This window comes from Diplotaxodon limnothrissa, linkage group LG4 (assembly GCF_057381915.1).
Source record: "Diplotaxodon limnothrissa isolate DT_005_m linkage group LG4, D_limnothrissa_male_GT1.1, whole genome shotgun sequence".
In the NCBI taxonomy this organism is placed as follows: domain Eukaryota; kingdom Metazoa; phylum Chordata; class Actinopteri; order Cichliformes; family Cichlidae; genus Diplotaxodon; species Diplotaxodon limnothrissa.
The window spans coordinates 20,102,664-20,123,628 of record NC_140599.1 but is presented as its reverse complement, the minus strand read 5'-3'; the positions used below and the strand labels follow the sequence as shown (position 1 = coordinate 20,123,628).

At 39.9% G+C, this 20,965-nt stretch overlaps 2 protein-coding genes across 2 annotated transcripts; one reads left to right on the top strand and one right to left on the bottom strand.

Annotated features, from left to right (window-relative positions):
* Positions 1–1,140: 1,140 nt before the first annotated feature.
* On the bottom strand, positions 1,141–2,890 carry LOC146633688 (E3 SUMO-protein ligase ZBED1-like). The gene is made up of 3 exons (XM_085351880.1): positions 1,995–2,890; positions 1,804–1,808; positions 1,141–1,748 (listed from the first exon to the last, which is right to left on the bottom strand). Exons 1-3 carry the CDS (start codon positions 2,888–2,890, stop codon positions 1,141–1,143), a joined length of 1,509 nt encoding a protein of 502 aa, XP_085208006.1.
* Positions 2,891–3,760: 870 nt separating this feature from the next.
* Positions 3,761–12,079, top strand: LOC146633687 (nuclear GTPase SLIP-GC-like). Its single transcript, XM_085351879.1, is given in 17 exon segments — positions 3,761–3,785; positions 5,169–5,256; positions 6,132–6,345; positions 6,446–6,682; positions 7,206–7,406; positions 7,484–7,656; positions 8,948–9,002; positions 9,092–9,179; positions 9,265–9,386; positions 10,657–10,833; positions 10,923–11,077; positions 11,187–11,233; positions 11,236–11,294; positions 11,389–11,497; positions 11,563–11,693; positions 11,830–11,911; positions 12,015–12,079. Coding segments are annotated over 17 exon segments (2,028 nt in total).
* The last annotated feature ends 8,886 nt before the right edge of the window (positions 12,080–20,965 follow it).

Below are 20,965 nucleotides of genomic sequence, written 5' to 3'. Positions count from 1 at the left end.
AGCAACATGGGGGTCTCAAAACAACTCTTAAATGACCTGAAAACAAAGACTGTTCACCATCATGGTTTAGGGGAAGGATACAGAAAGCTGTCTCAGAGATTTAAGCTGTCCGTTTCCACAGTTAGGAACATGTTGAGAAAATGGAAGACCACAGGCTCAGTTCAAATTAAGTGGCAGACCAAGAAAAATCTCAGATAGACAGAAGCGACAAATGGTGAGAACAGTCATAGTCCACCATTTGTCAGACCAGCACCAAAGACCTACAACATCATCTTGCAGCAGATGGAGTCACTGTGCATCGTTCAACCAATTGGCGCACTTGACACTACGGTATGAAAAGGAAAAAAAATAGAACGCATAATGGACAGGTTTTTGACGGGGCATCCACACAAATGCAAAGCAGGAGATGAAGCATCGCCAAATATGTTTCAAGCCAAAGACTAGAAAATATGGTGATGCATATCATCCCTTTGACTTCACCTGCACAAGTGCCAAGGTAGGTCTCCTCTGCAGAATTGGTTTTCCCTGCGTCGGGAGCACGCGCTGGGCTCACATCACGGACAAACAGTATGCCACATTCTTGATTTTTAATTCACAACCATTTTTCTAATAAAACAAAGGGGGCCTAGCAAAAAAAGTTTGGGAACCAATGCAATAAAGTGACCTGAGTCAAAGTAAAGCCAGTCACACAAGCCTAGAGACCAGTCTGTGACTTAAAATCCTTACAACCACCAACCACTAAACAATAGTGATGGTAAATTTGATTCCTTTTAGTGAATCGAGTTTGAATGAGTCACTCACCAAAATGAATCGGGTGTTTTGAGTCATTTGAGTCACTGAGTCAGTTGCTAGGAGAGTGCAAAAAATGTACATTTTCATGCAAACTTAATTTGTTTGTCTTTTCATGTAAACCCTATTGCTAAGATGAGTGATTGAAAAAGAAAAACAACTCTTTTATAGAGCAAAAAAGAGCAAAAGATAAAGATTTGTAAAGGGAACATTTATTTTTATTTCAATGAAATTTCTGACAGATAGAAAATGAAATGTGAATCAACAAAATCAAAAATATAAATAAAAATAAATAAAATTCACAGATTACTGTGTTCAAAAGTACTAGTCCACTTCAAAATTAATTGTCCCTTACAGATTGGCATTGAGGAAAATAAGCTCCCCAACTTTTCCAGGGCTGAGACGGTTCCTCCTGTCTGTAATTATTTGTCCTGCCTTTGAAAAGATCCGCTCTGATGGAATGGAAGTTGCCACTATGCAGAGTCTCGTCTTCATAATATCGCAGGTTTTTTTGAAGACAGTGGTATGGGACTTCCACCATTCCAGGGGGTCAGATGTTCGGGGTAGGAGAGGTTCTGACAGGAATCCTTTAATCTCCAGCATTGCCTCTGTGAAGGGGTTTTGGACTCCTGGCCTCAGTGATGCAACCCGCTCCTCAAAATCGGCCCAAATCACAGGCACTGTCTCAGTGGAAGTACTGGCCTGTGGGACACCCTCTCCCTCCTCTGTGCTGGGTGTTGCCAATGGCAGTGGTCTTAAGGACCTTGATGCAGCTCCCACAACTCTTGTTACAGCCTCTTCTGCATGTCTATCATGTAAAAATGCATGCTTCTTGAACCTGGGATCCAAAAGTGTAGCATCTGCAAGCAGGCTCACTTGTTCGATCCCCCCCAGCCGTTTGACAATTTCTGCCATGAGGATGTCTACCATGTTGCGGATTGGCTGATAGATGGAAGGACCTGTTGAGGAGAAATAAAGGAAAGACTATAGTTCCATGCGTTTTAATGTAGTTACAGCCCCTGCAGTGCAGTGCATTAAGCATACATTGTCATATAAAACCATTTTACAGTTTACATTTAATTATAAGCTGTTGTAAGAAACATCTTAAATGCTATTATCTGGGAAAGAATTGAAAAATGTGTTTAGGCAAATGTAATGACACAACATGAAATATATACATGTATTATGACACTATTTTAACATACCTTTCGGCACTCAGTTTCACAGTCACTTCCTCAAAAGGCTGCAGGACCTCACAGGTTTTCTTGACCATCTCCCACTCTTCAAGTGACAGGGTTTGCAGCTGTGGATTTACCAAGGCCAGGGTGGAAATGAGGGGATCCTTCACTTCTGCAATCCGCTTCAGCATGTAATAAGTGGAATTCCACCTGGTTGGCACATCTTGCTTCAGTCGTAGTTGGGGCTGTCCCATCTGCTGCTGTGTCTCTCTCAGTTTAGCAGAAGCCACTGTGCTGCGGCGTGTATATTCAGTTATTGCTTTTACCTTTCTAATAATTTCTTGAATTTGAGACTGCTGGATTCCCTTTCTGACAATTAAATTCAAAATGTGTGCAAAACAATTTAGATGGTTCCAGTGCAGAATGTCACCCACAGCCTTCTTGACATTGGCTGCACTATCACTTACACATGCAACTATCTTTTCCATAATGGCCCATTCAGTTGCAATCCTTTCCAGCTCTCTAGCCAGGTTTTCAGATGTATGGTTGTCTTTTAATTCAAAACAGTCCAACAAGTTTGACTGCAGCTTAAACTCGGCCACATAGTGGCATGTAACAGACATGTAACTTGTTGATGTGCTGGAGGTCCAGCAGTCAGTTGTTAAGCACACAGCAGGTGCTGTCTTGATTTTTTCCTGAACATCAGCTCTTATCTTCTGAAACAAATCGGGCATCAGCTGTCTGGATACTGTACTTCTACTGGGAAGAACATATGAAGGATCAAGTGCCTTGGTGAATTCCCTAAATCCTCTGTCATCAACGATTGAAAAGGGCTGAAAATCTTGGGCAATCATTTTAACCAGAGCCTGGTCAACCTTGCTCTGCTGAAGTGGCATCATGGGCCTTGACACAAATGCTCCCATGTAAGACTGCCTCTGTCTTCTTTTTGCTGATTGTTGTCCTTGCCCTGCTGTGTGTGTGCTTGTATTTTCTTGCTGAGTACTTGTTGATGTGCTGCTGGAATAAACAGGTGATGTGACCGCTGTTGATAATGCTGCTGTTGAAGATTGTTGCTCCTGCTGTTAGCCGCTAGGTTGTCCAATGCTAGTAGCTGGGTTTTGACTGTGCTGTTGTTGTAGCATAACTGTGTGGTGCTTGCTACTGAGATGTCTTCTCATATTTGATGTACTTCCCCCTCGAAAAGACAAAACTGTCTTGCAAATGTTGCATTGTGCGTGTGTTGCACTTTTCATTTGAAAATGCATCCAAATATCACTTCTTCGACGACTATCCATTTTTCCTCGTATCATTAACTCGCACTGCCGGCAAACAACACCGTAGTACCGCCCCCTTGCCCCATACACGTGGAAAAAAACACAAACACCTTTAGAATTTTCTGGTTTTTTATTATTAGTATTTTCCTCAAACATGTCACATATATATTTTCTTATCTAAATAATTTAGTGAAATAGCGAATTTCTAATTATTTAACTTACATTATTGCAGCAGCAGAATGTGAGTCTGAGCATTTTTATTTTTTTAATAGTGGTGGAACTGAGTTCATATATTTTTTCCTTAAGTCTGCTTATGATCTTTTCAAAAAAACAAAGTGTAGACTGAATGTTATACTGCGTCAGTCAGACTATCGGACTTCGTCTTCAGTGAAGGAGCGACTCTTCCAAGGTAACACGCTCTGAGTTTCAACAGCTGATAACCGAGAGCGAGGGGTGAGTGTGTCTTATGAAGCATGAGGGTCCACTGAGCTGTGTACCAGGGGGCGCTAATGTACCTTAATGTTGGTGAGCCAGGAGGGAGGGGGTGAGTCCGGAGTGATTCGCTTACTCTACGATTCAGCACAGCAAGGAAGGGGGTTAGTGAGTCCTGAGTGATTCGCTTATGCTACGATTCAGCACAGCAAGGGAGGGGGTGAGTAACTCAAATGTGCTGTTAGCATGTTAGCTGAGCGATGCTACAGTGAACCAAGGAGCTATTTTCTTGATGTGAGGTTTCTACTCAAGGTTTTTTCTTCCAGTTCAGAGCAGAAATGCTTTTGTTAAGAAACTGGCTGTTGTTTTTTTTCCCCCCACAATTTTAATTATAAGCTAGATATATTTCTACTAATGGAATTAGTTTGCTAACAGCAACAGGGATGAGTCAGTGAGTCAGTTGGGCTTGTGAATCATGATTCACGAGTCAGTAAAGTGATTCTCGAGTACTGAACGATTCGTTCACGAATCGAACATCACTACTAAACAACTGATGTAGTTACCTGATACCTAATACACATTTTACCTTAACACAGGGGTGGGGAGCGCCAGACCTCGAGAGCCGGTGTCCTGCAGGTTTTAGATATCACCCTGGGTCACCACATTTGAATCAAATGATTACTTCATTACCAGGCCTCTGGAGAACTAAAAGAAATGTTAAGGGTGTAATTTAGTCATTTAAATTAGCTGTGTTGGATCAAGTACAACTAAAACCTGCAGGACACCGGCTCTCAAGGCCTGGAGTTGCCTACCCCTGCCCTGACAGCTGGTGGTTGCCATTGATGGGGTGGTCACCAACTGTTCTCAAGGTCTGTGTCACTGGCACTGAATGAGGCTGGAAAGTTGACTCATGCAATCATGTTTATTAACAGGTAAGAATATGAAAGTTTTCCATTTTTTTAATCGCAGTTTGCTAAAGAACAAACTGTTTCTGTACAGTTGCGATGGCTTCCTGTATAAGTTCAGATATGCATACATGTGTAGTAATTTAATTTCAAATACGAAAGTCAAATATTTACATTTATCCTCAGGATTTGCCATCCATAAGTGAAAAAGGTGAGAAATATTTGTCTCATTCTCATATTATTACATCTGATGTATTTATTTTTATCATTTTTGCAGCATCTAAAATACACCGTGATCACAATTTTCAATCTTGAAAGATTTTTTTTTTATCCAATAAGGAAAGAGAAACTCAGATCATTTTCAGGGTGAGTCCAGCCAATGGCAACCACCTCCTAAACGACAATACTGTGCAGCAGGATCACAGTCAGGTATTTGAAAAGTACTAATATGCATTTTTTTTTTATATAATAGCTATAGTATGAACTTGTAAAATCCACACTCTTTACTGTTTTTGAATATCAGTGGGCCACATTTTGCATTACACTGCTTCCTGTTTCCTACTAATTAGTTTTTACTTTCACTTTGACAGAAAAAGAAATACTGTTTGAGGTCAAAGAGATAATGAGACATGTCAGTGAAGGACTACATGGCCGTGACAAGCTCAAACTTTTCCTAAAGTGAGTAATAAAGGTTTCCTTTTTTTTGTTGGACATTGTTCCAACCAGTTCCAAAAAAGTTAGGACAGTCTGTAAAATGAAAATAAAAACAATATTCATGAAATCTCATACTCTAATATTTTATTGACAACAGGACACAAAAACATATCAAATTCCTAAGCTGAGAAAATGCACCATTTTAAGAAGTAATTGGGTAATTTTGTGTTTGATGTCACTATGTCTCAGAAAGGTTAGGAAGGCAAATTAAAAAAAAAATCTAGAAAGTAAGTGTTTGCAAAAAGAAACAGTTGGAGGAACATTTTGCTGTAATTTGGTATAAAGATTTAAACTCTGTCAGAGCTCAACATGGAGCTGTGATTCAGTTCATTCCATTGTTAAGGTGAATTGTACCAGAATCCATCATTTCACACTTCAGAGGTGATCAGTAGCTTTTGAATACTGATTAATATTTCATGTTTTTCCACACATGTAGTCTTCAGAGACGTGAAATTATAAATATCAAGTCTAAACATTGTAATAGTTTTTTTTTTAAACAAATTTTCAAAAAGAAATCTCAACCATCCAGGTAAGTAGATCCCATTGGTTGATCAGTGGTTGTTGATAAATGGTCATGACAATTTGCATATTAATGATTAAGGAAGTGACCTCACAGCCCATTGTTCATTCAGTGGGCTAGTTTATAAGGCTGAGGAAACCTGCAGTCAGCTGAAACTGAAGAAGTCACTTGGATTAGTGATGAAACGTTTCTCCCACTGAAAACGCCAAGTCCAGATGAACAGAATCAACCTTTTGGAAATCTTTCTGATTTTGCCACATTTTAAGTTTAATGTTCCTAAGAATGGGTGAGTTAATCCATATTTAAACTCTTTCAACAGGGATAAAATCAAGGATTTGGAGACAGAAAAGAGACACCTGGTTGGTGTCTTTGGTAAAACTGGGGCTGGAAAGAGCGCTTTAATCAATGCCGTCATAAATAAGGAGGGCCTGTTGCCTTCTGGAAGTGTCAAGTCATGTACCTCAGTAATGATAAAGGTGGAGGCTACCAATGGATCAAAGTATGAGGCACACATCGAGTTCATTACAAAAAAGGTAGAATGAAATATGAATATGATGATTCTTAAAGAAAATTTATGTGTTACAATCTAGCTGCAAAAACTGCTTTACTAAAATTAAGATGTTTTTTTGGAAGGATTGGGAAGATGAGGTGCGATCACTAAGACAGGTTTTTGAAGACAACCACGACCATGACGACGATGATGACAACGATGATGATGATGATGATCTATTTGACCCTAATGGAAAGTTATCAGCGCTGTATGGAGAAGGTTGGGGAAAAAAATCCACTCTCAGCCTCATGGAGAAAGGATATTTTGTGGATATTCCAGAGTTTCTAAATTCCGAAATAAAAATTTTGAAAAGTGACTCAGTAAGTGTGCAGTACTACAGACCAAAATAAAATTCACTTCTTCTTCTAGAATATAGGAATACTTGCAGTTTAAAACATACATTAGATTCAAGGAAGATCAGTGTGTGGCTTATGAACATCATATAGAGAGTAGTAGGAAGTCATTAAAGCAGCAGTTAGCTGCATTAAAGCTGCATCTTTTCAGTAGGAAGATGATGTCCATGCTATCTAATACCTCCCTATTTGGAAAGTGTAGACAGAGACAAAGCGCCGGTGAAGGAGATGTTACAGCAGTCTATTGCTAAGATAAATGTTGGGAATATGTCTTTTTTTTGTGTGTAGTTTTTCTTTCTTTCTTTCTTTTTAGTGTGTAAGAATATTCAACATTGCTATCAATACATTTTTCAAGAAATGTGTTGATAGCATGCATTGCGATATTATTTCTTAGTTTGATTTCCTGTCTTCTTTTCATGCAGTTTTTACATTTTTTGTTATGAGCACATACATTAAATTGTCTTGTATTCATACTGTTATTTTTTTGCAGGCTGAAGGGTTGTCTGAAGAATTGGTGAAATATACAAGAAGTGAGTCAAATGAGACAGAAGAAGTAAAGAGGTGGTACTGGCCGCTTGTGAAGTGTGTGACTGTCAAAGTGCCAGACAATGATTTTCTTCATCACGTCACACTCGTGGACCTTCCTGGAAATGGTGACTCTAACAGAAGCAGAGATCAATTGTGGAAAGAGGTAATTCACTGAAGTCATATCATCTTTCTTCGAAGCATCAGTTATTTATAATTTATATGCTTTTATTTCCTTTTTAGTTTGTTGCCAGTTGTTCAACTGTGTGGATTGTGACTGAAGTGAATCGAGCAGCCTCAGAAAAAAAAGCCTGGAAGATCCTGGAAGGTGCCAGTAGCCTGCTGGGAAATGGTGGCGAGTGTCAGCAAATTCATTTCATCTGCACCAAGTCAGATAATGAAAAACCAGATGATATGTAAGTCAAATATGCCAAAAGTTTGGCACAAATGCACACGGTGACCATATACTTCACTTTTTTTTTTATTTTAAGAGTGAGGATGTCCTTTACAACAGAAGCTAAATTCTCCCATTGTAGTAGGCCACTCTTTCAGAAAAATGACAAATTAATTTAAGAACTATTATGTATCATTTTAGAGGTATGTTAATATTACTGTTAGAGTGAATTGTTGAATGTTGCCATTTTTATCCTTGTCATCTCTACAAAAGGAATTCCACTGTCCCCCTCCCCAGATTTTCAAGGTTCTGGGTGGGGGGCTGTAGTCTTTTATTATAGACACATCCTTGTGAGGGGTTTTTTTGATGTAAGCTTCCTGCCCAGCAGGAGGTCTCACACACACACACACACACATTCTTACTTACATACAGAAGTTCACACATATACATACAATGCCTTGTCTTGGAACCATGTGGGCGTTGCTTTGCTGTGATGTGTTTTGTGTGAACCGTTTCTCAATAAAAGGCAGCGGGAGGAGGCTGGATTTGGGGTCATTTTCGTGGTGGACACAGACGAGGCCTCCCTTGCAAGGAAAATCGATCGATCGCTGACTGTCTTGTTTTCTTCATGATGAATAAGTCTCTAGAACTAGCGGGGCTTGTGGAAACACAGACCCAACAATTACTTCTTTTTATCTAATACAACATTATTAGACATTATTAATATTACATTCTATCAGATATAACTCCTAATATCATGATATATGATGAATATTATTCTTAAAAATATGTTTACAATTATAAATTTAAAAATTTATGTATATCTGTTTTAATAAGTTTCTAATTAGATAAATACTGTGGTGAATATTTAATTAACAAAGTCTGCAGACACAGTTGGCTACAATCAACACTCTTTATTATCATATGCATGAGAGAGTACACACAACAAGGCTCCGTTATGCAGTCCCTGAAACAGAAGTGGAGCTCTTGCTCCTTTATGTATTCTCAAGAAAATGCAGGAAGTTACAAACTGATCATACCACACATCACGCAGCTCGCTATGAAACCTAACTGAACAATGGGTATGTTGTTGGGTGCTCTTGGCATTATCAGCACCTGCAAAGGGAGTTGTGTTCTTCAACTACTGAGGCTGAAATAAGTTCATCTAGTTTTAGACTGTTCGGTGGAAGTTTCCATTACGGTGCCACAACTATGCACATAAATGCTTACACCTTAAATGAGAATAATCTGAATTTTGCATTACAGTAACAATAAAATAATTTTGCATCCAATTTTTATTTCCTTTCTAAAAGAAACAAAGCCAAGAATGAAGTGATGAAGGAATTCAAAAAGTGGAAATTAATTAAGGTAAATTTTTAATCTGACAGCAAAATCTAAAACAAATATCTTCTAAAACTGCCTGAAAAGTAAAAACTGACTAACAAAAATGTTCTCAGGATCACTTCAGTGAGGATAGTTTCCAAGTCTTCACAGTGAGCTCCAAAGAGTTCCTCAAAGGGGAGAATGTAAATCCAGATGTCAATGGTAGGTGAAGTCACTTTATGAATGAACATACAGCGACAGAAAATTTATTGCTCAGATTTATATTTCTTTTCAATTTTTTTTACAGAAATACCAAAACTTAAGGAAATGTTGAAAAATCTGAATGACGCTCATTCAGAGACATTAAACTATGTGTCTGGAGCTCATGGGATTCTGTCTTTGATTCAAGGAGCCAGAAGCAGAGAAGTGGTGAGATCAGGCAATAAAGCCTCATTCTTCTTAAAGGTCATAAAATAAAAATGTTCATAGCCACTAATGTGTATTAATGTATTGTCAAGTCAAGTCAAGTCAACTTTATTTGTCAATTCTGCCACATGTACAGGACATACACAGAATAGAAATTGCGTTACTCTCAAACCCTAGTGATTAGAAAAATGCAAATAAAATAATTAAAAAGTAAAAATTTAAATAAATTTAAATAAATACAATACAATTTTACGTATAACAAAAAAAAGCTATTGTAAGGTATCCTCACATTCACTGAAAATGTGGGATGCTGGACATCATAAATCTATGTGATAATTTATTAATAGTGACTGAATACTGCTGGAGAAACTGTGGGGAAAACATGGCAGATCATTTTCATATATTTTGGAAATGCCCAATAATCCAACCATACTGGAGTGAAGTGGTCGAATCAATTTACTTGGTGACTGGTCTCAAATTAAATTTGGATTTCTGTACTGTGTATTTGGGCGATATCCCATCAACAGCCTCCTTAAAGGACAAATATTTGATAAACATCCTGTTGGGAGCAAAAAAGCGCTTACCAGGAGGTGGCTGGAGAAAGAGCCCCCAACAAAGAAAGATTGGATAGGAATAATGGAGGAAATATATAGAATGGTATATTTTTTTTCTGGGGGGTTTTTTGTTTGTTTTTTGTTTTTTTGCTGTTTTTGTTTTCTTCATGTGGGTGACTGTCATAATTACAAAACTTTCAATTAAAAAAAGAATAGTGACTGAATAAGGAGAGATGATTTGGAAGAACTGAATAGTGTTTATTGAGAAACAGAATTTGATGAAATATTTATTTACCAATTAGACTCCAGTCAACCAATGAGGGCACAGAAATGATGGGAGTTAGGACAGGACCCCAAGAGTCTAGTTTCTTGGCGTAGTGAAGATGGTAGTTTGGATTGGGCTCTGAGTTAAGGTTGAGGTGAAGATGGACAGGAGGCGAGTTGCATGAATGAAAGTCTGAAAGGCAGAATGACAGAAGAGCAGATAAAAGCACAGAGAACAGAAGCTGATTGGCCTGCAGAAGGCAAAAAAAAATGATTGGACTAGAGTAATGAGGTCAATAGTGTGGGAAAATAGAACTGATATAAAGAATAGACAGAGGCAGACGAATGATGACAGACTTATCTGACTGAACTTATCCAAAACCTAATTCTCTAAAATGAGTAAAGAACAATGTTTTGTTTTACTGCTTTAAGTAATGATCTTTCTTTTATTTCAGGTTGAACAACAAAATGATCTGTATGACCTCCTTGAGGGAAAATTAAGCATCCAACTTAATGATGTTAGAAAAGCAATTGAAAAAATTACAAAAGCTTTTGAACAACGCCTAAGTGAGGGGGTTGAAAAATCTCTAAATTTATGTGAAAAAAACCTGAAGTCCTTCTTATACCCCAGTGTATGTATTTTAATTACAGTTAGATCAAAACCTCAGTACACTTTGTAACCATGTGTTTAAAAAATGAAATAGAAATTGTTTTGTTTCAGAAAACGAGTGGCGGAGCTTTTCACATGACGCTAAAGTTTGCAGTTAGGAATGATGGCGTCCAGAAACCAAAAAGAGGGAAACAAAAAGACCTCAACATGATATTAGCGTCTTGTTTGACTGAAAGCATTGATAAAGAATTCAGAAAGACCTTCCCGTGAGAATAATCTAATTCTGAAGAGCACCAATATGTACAACAATACATGTATACAAATCGCACTGTATTATAAGCTTGCTAACACTGCCATTATTTTTGCCACATTCAGAAACAACCTAAAATGTGGAAATTTCAATGGGGCCATTGATGCGTTTTCAATTCATTGATTGAAAAGTACAAAAATGTCAAACTGCAACTGACATTTCTGAAGACAGAGGTAAAAGAACTTCCCTAATCATTAACTTGTTAGCTTATCTGTTATTAGAAAATCATCTTTTCAATAATGTTAATTCATATTTCATGTTTCTAAGGAAAAAAAAGTGAAGACAAAGCTCAACAAAACCATCCTCACACAAAAGAAATTTATCTACAACAGTTTGACAGAGACAATCAAGAATAACATGAAAGAATGCTATAAAGGTAAGAAAGATATGAATTAAGGTATTTCTATTCAACTGTGCATGACAATTGTTGTGTCCTTGTAGAAGCAGCAGCATTTACAGGAAAAGGCACCCTGAAGAACATGAGGGACACTATTGAGAGACATGTGGAGTCAAAGAAGTACATGTTTGAAAAGACAAAAAATGTCATGCTGAAGCAGTTGAACGATTTGAAGGTTTGTTACGTATGTACAAAAATGCCCAATCAGTCTTGAAGCACATATCAAACCAAAAGTTTGTCTCTTGTCCAGTTATTTTTGGATTCAATAGTTGCCTCTGTAAAAAGTAACAAAGTTTTTGATGATAAATTAGGAAACTGTCCTGATGACACTGGAGGAAACCATGAAGAAATCCATTAAACACTCACTCAAGACTGAGGCCTGCTTACTGCCAGGTAAACAAAAATATATAGTAAAGTATTTATGTTAGCATTAGGAATCCTCTCAATACAAATGGTAACAATACAAGTATAATAAATACAAATGCTTTGTTTTTAGATGTTTCAGGACATCTTGAGGTGGTGAAGAAACATTATGATGAACTTTATGGTGGTCAAGATTAAAAAAATAACCATACTGGGTAAATATTGAAATCTCACAAATTGTTCTGAGGGCTTTGATCATGAACTCTTTGTGCTGATTATGTTATGTGAAGGCTGATGTGCAGGCAGGAATGGTGGCAAGAAGGACCCAATGTGCAGACACTCTGAGACAAACTTAAACTCAACTTTATTGCTGGATAGCAAAAAAGAACAAAAAACTAACTAAACTGGAAAACATGACCTAAGCATAAACAAGCAGAACACACAGCATAGTAGATCGCAAACAGGAAAACACAGGGCTTAAATACACAGAGGGAGCAATCAGGGGATTAGAGACAGAAGGGAAACACAGCTGGGGCAAATCAGGGCTAACGAGACAGGGGAAGCAAAACCTGATACATTAACCTGGGACACGGACTTCAAAGTAAAACAGGAAACATAACACAGAGACGCAGACTTGACAAGGGGATACAGCAGACAGGGGAGACAGAGCAACTAAGGAACACAGAAAGCAGAACTCTAACAAAGAAACCAAAAGACTAGGTGTAAGTAAAGTTGTAGGAAATCAGCAGCTACTTCAGTCATCTCCCTGCCATTTTGCTCTTTCTGGCTTTGGAATTATTTGTCAATATATTACAGTTTGGGGTTAGGTTCAGGGTTGTTTTATTGTTGTTATTTTAGGTGTTTAACATTTTAAGCATTTCTGTGCATATTGTTGAATTCCTGCTTTGATTTTTGTCTTGATTAATTATCTCGGGTTTCCTCCCCTGATAATGCTTTTCTGTATTTTCATCCTGAAACAGTTCATTCATGTTTAGCATTTACTTTCATGTTTCCTGTAATCTTATTTCAGTAATGTCGTTATAAAAGCTGACTGATTTTTAAAAATGCTCAGGAAAGGTACTTCAGTGCTTCCTTTTTTTACCTCCTTCAGTATACAGGATTAGGATACACTGAACCCTCCTTTGTGAAATAAAGATATTTACATCTCGTAATTTATAGTGACAGACAGTTGTTGAAGAACTAGGTTATAAAAACTAGGCTTGTGGCATAGAGCATTTAAATGTTAATTATAAGTGTTCTTTTCATTTTTATATTTTTTATTTTGGCATAACAAACTGTTAGAGCCACACATATGTTTTGATTATTATACTGCTATAATAATATCTCCTCCTCGACAAGGATTTATAGAGCTCTCTTGACAATTTATCAATTAATAAAGCTCACTAGTGGTCAGATTGTTTATTTTGCTTCCTGTTGGAGTCACACATCTGGATTTTTACTCCTCCACATTGTGATGCAGCTTTTATAATATTTAGTTTTCTTGCTTCCTTATGTGTACTGATTCTAAAAGAATGCATGTATTTGATATTGTATACTGTTCAATAAATCCAAAGTGCAAGCAATTTTTTTATTTTTTACATAAGACTTTTTTTTACCCTAAAGCCACCAAAAATTTGCATTGCAGGACCAACATATCGTGGTGTGAAAAAGTGCTCCCCCTTCCCGATTTCTTACTTTTTTGTGTTTGTCACCCTTCAGTGTTTCAGAACAGCAAACAAATAACAACATTAGACAAAAAATAATACAAGTAAACACAAAATGGAGTTTCTAAATGAAGGTCCCAAAAGGTGAATTCTCTCAACAGAAACGATAACATGGAGCAAAAAAATAGAGAAAAGGAGGATTACAAAGAAAATATTGACTGATAGAGAATATTAGATTGAGATTATTGGTATGATATCAGGCAATCAGATGGCCTGTGTTCAGCAAGTGGTTTAAGCTTAATTTTTCTTCTGACTAAATATGGTGTGTTCTGTTTGCATGAGGTTGTTTGCTTTGGGTGTGTGCAGTGGGTGGAACAAGACATTGGCTTTAATGTGGCTGGAAAAAGGAGATGGAGGACATCATGTTCCCAAATCATTTGTACTTCATATTTCAGGGAATCAAAGCAGCTGTTTGCCCATGCAAATATGAAACCTGGTATAACAGGGCGTGGTCTGCGGTGCTGCTGCAGGGGTGATGGATGCACCTGCAGTGGCATCGTCAATTACGCCTCGCCGGCTTAAAGTCTGTGCTCTCTCTGCTATTATTATTATTTTTATTATTATTATTATTATTATTATTATTGGTGGTGGTGGTGTGTGGCTGGCAGCTGGAAAGATGAACGGCAACAGTGTGAAAAAAGTGTGCAATAAAAGGTGTTAACGAGTGTTTTGAACGTCGTCGGGTCGGGTTAATGCCACACCTCGTTATCCTAAACAAAAACTCTGAGCCACTGTCTGGCCACAGAGACTGGTACTGCAGTGTGCGTCTGTGATGGAAGGGATAGGTCTCAAAGTCAGTTCATCACAAAGGTGATCTGGTCTCATAAATGTTTGTAGGATAAGTCTAAATGTCTAGGCGCTTGGTTTTATACCCCTGTGACCATATAGGTGATTGAAACACTTTATTTCCTGGACATGACAATAATAAACCCCTTCAGTGTGACATTAAGTCACAACAGAGTTGTCTTGATGCATGCTGAGTCATCCAGGTAGGAAAATTCCAAAAGGTGGATTCTGTTCATCTGAATGTAGCGTTTTCAGTGGGAGAAACGTTTTGTCACTCATCCAAGGGATTTGAATTTAGATGTGTAGAGTTAGAAATGCTACAGAAAGTGTTGAAATTAATGCAGATACCAGAGAGTTGTGGCACAAGTGGCACACACCAAGGTTGTTTTTTGTTTGTTTGGTTTTTTTTAGAATAAAGAAGTTTCTTATTTGGATAGGCAAAAAGCTGCTGTAGATATCCTGGAGTACATACAAGTGATTTGCACACTAGTTTGACTAGACGTGGCCTAATTTTCCTCAAAACCAATGACGTCTTGCACCACCAACACCATTTATCATGCGTGCAAACGAGTCATTATGTGTGCAAATGATTTGAACTTGTCCTATTCTGGGATATCAACAGTAATTTTTTGTATTTGGATTGCTGCCTTCCTACACTGTAAAATATAACTTGTTGTTTCAACTTAAAAATAGGGCTGCCTTAAATTTTTAAGTTAAGTCAAGAAATAGAGTTTGTTCTTGTAACACAACCAATTGTTATCTTAATGAAAAATCACATGTTGTCTAAACTTTCGTCTTAGTTTAGGTGACTGAGATTTGTTAGTCAGTTCAACTCCTTTAATTGCAACACGTTCTCACTCCCAACTCGTCAAATGTGTGACGCATGGTTAGGCTCCCTCTGCTTCACTTATCGACGTGCAGGGTACCCCCCTCGCGTCGAGAATTGACGTGCAGGGTCCTCTCATTGAATACTATAGAGCTCCCTAAATGTTGCTTATTGACGACAAGAGATTGCCGCGGAAGAGCCTGTTGTCTGTATATATATTTCCAAAATCACATTGTAGTGACGTATACAGAACACAATAAATTATATTGTGCTACGGGGTCCGTTCTTCGTACCTCGCTTACTACATCCAAGATCAAATCCAAGATCAAATGACACATCCAGCCGCTCCTCTGGCTGCTGCTGTCCCTGTGGTTGGCGTACTTGTCAGCTATCGACACATTTTACAGTTGACAGCGTGCAATAACCCGGCCGATTCATTCATCTTTACACTACCTCACAATCGACTCAACGATCTGCTGCAAGGACCGAGCGGTGCCATCTAAGGACTGGATGCCACTGGAGGTGCCTAGAAAGGACGTTCTCAATCTGAAGGCCACCTGTTTCCTTGGAGGGTGCCAGCAGACCCAGCCAGGCTCCACCATCAGCCAGCAGGCCACAGCCAGGCTCCACCATCAGCCAGCAGGCCACAGCCAGCAGACCCAGCCAGGCTCCACCATCAGCCAGCAGGCCACAGCCAGGCTCCACCATCAGCCAGCAGGCCACAGCCAGGCTCAGCAGGCCACAGCCAGGCTCCACCATCAGCCAGCAGGCCACAGCCAGGCTCCACCATCAGCCAGTAGGCCACAGCCAGGCTCCACCATCAGCCAGCAGGCCACATCCAGCAGACCCAGCCAGGCTCCACCATCAGCCAGCAGGCCACAGCCAGGCTCCACCATCAGCCAGCAGGCCACAGCCAGGCTCCACCATCAGCCAGCAGGCCTAGCCAGGCGCCATCATCAGAAATTCCGCTTCCGGGTCCCTCGTGGTGGCCGCCTCGTGCTCTCGCTTCAGTATGCCACCCAAGAAAGGCCCAACACCAGAGGAGGTTGAGGACATTAAAACCTCCCTCGGAGCGCTGTGCGGAGACGTGGCCGCAGTCAGGGCACAGCAGGAGCTGCTTCTGGGGCTTCTGGAGGAGGTAAAACAGCTACGCCTCCAAAATGCCGAGAAGGACAGACGGATCATGGATCTCGAGCGGCGGGTGGATGAGCTGGAGCAGTACACCCGTACGAACGACGTGGTCATCAGCGGTATTAAAATCAAGCCGCGCTCGTACGCGCGCGCGGTGGCCGGGAACGTCGGGGAGCCCAGCGACGAGGAGACCCGCTCGGTAGAGCAACAGGTGGCGTCCTTCCTCCAAAGCAAGGGGATAGAGATGGACCTGGAGCACATAGAAGCATGTCACTCACTGCCCAGGAGGAGTGACAGACTGCCGGCCATCATTATGAGATTTGTCAATCGGAAGAACAAGGTCGCACTGCTGAAACAAGGACGCAAACTGAAAGGCACGGACATTTTCATTAATGAGCATCTGACACGAAAAAACGCAGACATCGCGAGGAAGGCAAGGCAACTGAAGAAGAACGGTAAAATACAACATACATGGGTAACAAACTGTAAGATTTTCATTAAGCTAAACGGGACACCAGAAGAGGCAAAAGTACTGATAGTGAGGAACATGGAGGATCTGGACAAGTATAACTGACACCAGTGTATCAATTACACCAGGAAATGACATGGACACGTTGAAATTAGTTCTTCAACAGAAAGTAATTGATCTAGATTGTGAATATAAGGAGCATAATATAATAGATCCAGAAATAGATTCTGAAAGTAACTTTCTCTCTTCTTTTGTTAAAAATTGTAATTATTTCACTCAGGAACAATATGAAAAAGAAATTAACCTAGACGGGAAGCTCTCATTAATTCACTTTAACAGCAGAAGTATGTACTCTAATTTTGATTTCATTAAGGACTATTTGCAACAATTTTCTCGCCCCTTTAGTGTTATAGCCATCACTGAAACTTGGTTCAATGTCGATAAAGGAATAGATTTTTGTTTGAATGGATATGATTTAAAATACATGAATAGATTAAATAAGGCGGGCGGCGGGGTTGCTATATATGTTCATAACTCTATAAAATATAATGTTGTAACAACTATGTCTATGGCTATTGATGGAATTTTGGAATGTTTGACTATTGAGATTATGAATGAAAAAAAGAGAAATGTTATAATAAGTTGTATATATCGGACACCCAGTTCAAGTATTGACACTTTTAATGAATGGATAGAAAAAACGTTTGCTTCGGTGAACCAAAAATTACTATTTATCTGTGGTGATTATGTGTTATGTCAAATGTTTTTTAAATCTTTCCTTCAGACACTATGATAAGTCAGTTTCTTTTTGCACAATTTCATCACACAATATCATTTTAACTGCATCCAGAAATTCTAACAGGGAGCAAAAAATCAAAGAAAAGAGGATCACAGTGAAAATATTTGGGGTGTGTGCAGTGGTGGCAGAGAACATTTGCATAAATGTGGTTGGAAAGAGGGGATGGAGGACATCATGTTCCCAAATCATTTGTACTTTATATTTGCATGTCACAACATTTGCATATTTCCTTATGCAAATATGAAACCTGGTTATCCAAAAGCAAACTGAGTCACTGTCTGACCACAGTCTGGTACTGCAATGTTTATGTGTACATGCGACCTCTTAGTGGTTGTAGGGGACATTTATTACATAGTGAAAATTTTATGCAACACACATACATGCATGAACTAATCATGTGATTCAGGTGTGTTGACCCAAGGTGGGATCTAAAACCTGCAGAGACATCTCGTGGACTGAGATTGCCCACCCCTGGGCTAGATTGTGGTGTGGATATGTGGCCCAGGCCCATAGAAAACAGGTCTGGCCCAAATCTGGCATCAAGCTGGCACTTCTGACTGACCAGTGTCATGGCACAGTGTATGTCAACCAGGTGTGGGGCATGTCTGGCAATGATGCCACTGTTTATGCGATGGCATGGCATACAGTGGGGCAAAAAAGTATTTAGTCAGCCACCGATTGTGCAAGTTCCCCCACTTAAAATGATGACAGAGGTCAGTAATTTGCACCAGAGGTACACTTCAACTGTGAGAGACAGAATGTGAAAAAAGAATCCATGAATTCACATGGTAGGATTTGTAAAAAATTTATTCGTAAATTAGGGTGGAAAATAAGTATTTGGTCACCTCAAACATGGAAAATCTCTGGCTCTCACAGACCTGTAACGTCTTCTGTAAGACGCTTTTCTGTCCCCCACTCGTTACCTGTATGAATGGCACCTGTTTGAACTCATCATCTGTATAAAAGACACCTGTCCACAGCCTCAAACAGTCAGACTCCAAACTCCACCATGGCCAAGACCAAAGAGCTTTTGAAGGACACCAGGAAAAGTATTGTAGACCTGCACCAGACTGGGAAGAGTGAATCTACAATAGGCAAGCAGCTTGGTGTGAAAAAATCAACTGTGGGAGCAATCATCAGAAAATGGAAGACATACAAGACCACTGATAATCTCCCACGATCTGGGGCTCCACGCAAGATCTCATCCGGTGGTGTCAAAATGATCATGAGAACGGTGAGCAAAGATCCCAGAACCACACGGGGGGACCTGGTGAATGACCTGCAGAGAGCTGGGACCAAAGTAACAAAGGTCACCATCAGTAACACACTACAACGGCAGGGAATCAAATCCCGCAGTGCCAGACGTGTTCCGCTGCTGAAGCCAGTGCATGTCCAGGCCCGTCTGAAGTTTGCCAGAGAGCACATGGATGATACAGCAGAGGATTGGGAGAATGTCATGTGGTCAGACGAAACCAAAGTAGAACTTTTTGGTATAAACTCAACTCGTCGTGTTTGGAGGAAGAAGAATACTGAGTTGCATCCCAAGAACACCATACCTACTGTGAAGCATGGGGGTGGAAACATCATGCTATGGGGCTGTTTTTCTGCCAAGGGGACAGGACGACTGATCCGTGTTAAGGACAGAATGAATGGGGCCATGTATCGTGAGATTTTGAGCCAAAACCTCCTTCCATCAGTGAGAACTTTGAAGATGAAACGAGGCTGGGTCTTCCAACATGACAATGATCCAAAACACACCGCCCGGGCAACAAAGGAGTGGCTCCGTAAGAAGCATTTGAAAGTCCTGGAGTGGCCTATCCAGTCTCCAGACCTCAACCCCATAGAAAATCTGTGGTGGGAGTTGAAAGTCCGTGTTGCTCGGCGACAGCCCCAAAACATCACTGCTCTCGAGAAGATCTGCATGGAGGAATGGGCCAAAATACCAGCTACTGTGTGTGCAAACCTGGTAAAGACCTATAGTAAACGTTTGACCTCTGTTATTGCCAACAAAGGTTATGTTACAAAGTATTGAGTTGTATTTTTGTTATTGACCAAATACTTATTTTCCACCCTGATTTACGAATAAATTCTTTACAAATCCTACCATGTGGATTCATGGATTTTTTTTTCACATTCTGTCTCTCACAGTTGAAGTGTACCTCTGTTTATTCTGAGTATGTATTCTGTTATGATTTGCCATTTGTTAGGTTTTGTTCTGTGCCTCACCTGGTCCCACTTCTGTGTTCTGTCTGTCTTTGGTGTCACACTGTCTGTTTGTGAATCTGTCTGTTTAGTTCAGTGCCTTGTCTGGTTCTCTGTGTCTGAGTTTCCTGTTTTATTCTGAAGGTCCCCGTCTCATGTGAGTGTGTTCTATTTACGTTTCCCCTGTCCCGTCGGCTCTGATTTCTCCCAGGTGTGTTGCCCTCCTGTCTCTCATCCCCTGATTACTGCTGTGTGTAATTAAGCCCTGTGTGTTCTTCTGCTTGTTGCTGGTTCGTCTGTGTTCCACGGTGTCCTGTTCCTTGTCTGCGGCGCTCTGCCGCTCACCCTGTCATCTCAGGTTGGTTATTTAGTTTTCCCAGTTTAGGTTTCTTTAGTTTTGTTATCCCTCTTTGCCTGTTTTGCCACTACGCCACTGTGCAAATAAACATCACAGGCATTATCATCTACTACCTGCGTTTTGGGTCCTTTCTCCCTCCAACACCACACAGCTCGCCTCGGCAGCCGTGACAATGGCTGTATCCCAATTCAGGGTCTGCAGCCTTAAAGGCTGCATTTCAAGGCCAATTATGTCACAGTGGTGCGCCGAAGGCTGTCCCAATTCAAAGGCTGCTCGAAATGCGGCCCTCAAATGCGTCCTTCATTTCCCTGAATTTTAAGGCTGTGGCAGTGTAGACTTCGTGGTCCCATATATCCCACAATTCATAGCGCGGCAGTCGGTGTGGATAATTCTGCCGCAGACGGCAGAAGCGGAGCGGCCGAAGAGTAAACTGTGAAAAGTAAGTACTGAATATTATGTCACTTATTTATGTGCAAATGTTTAATAATGAGGAACATGAAAACATTACTGTTGGCCACATGTCGGCAAAGTTATTTGCCATTAGCGATGTTTGTACGTTCAGCTTTTACTTGCTTTTAAAGCCTTTAAAATATAATAATACAATAGTCGACCTTAATTTTACAGAGAATGTGATGATTTTGTGGATAATTAAAGTCAGTCATATATCCACAAACACAACAAGCTGAAAGTCAGTGATGCTGCTCGGTTTGCAGTCCTGAATATCACGGCACAAGCAGGATCCACTGCACTGTTAATGTTAGCTCTGTTATTGCTGCCTCTGTTCGGTGG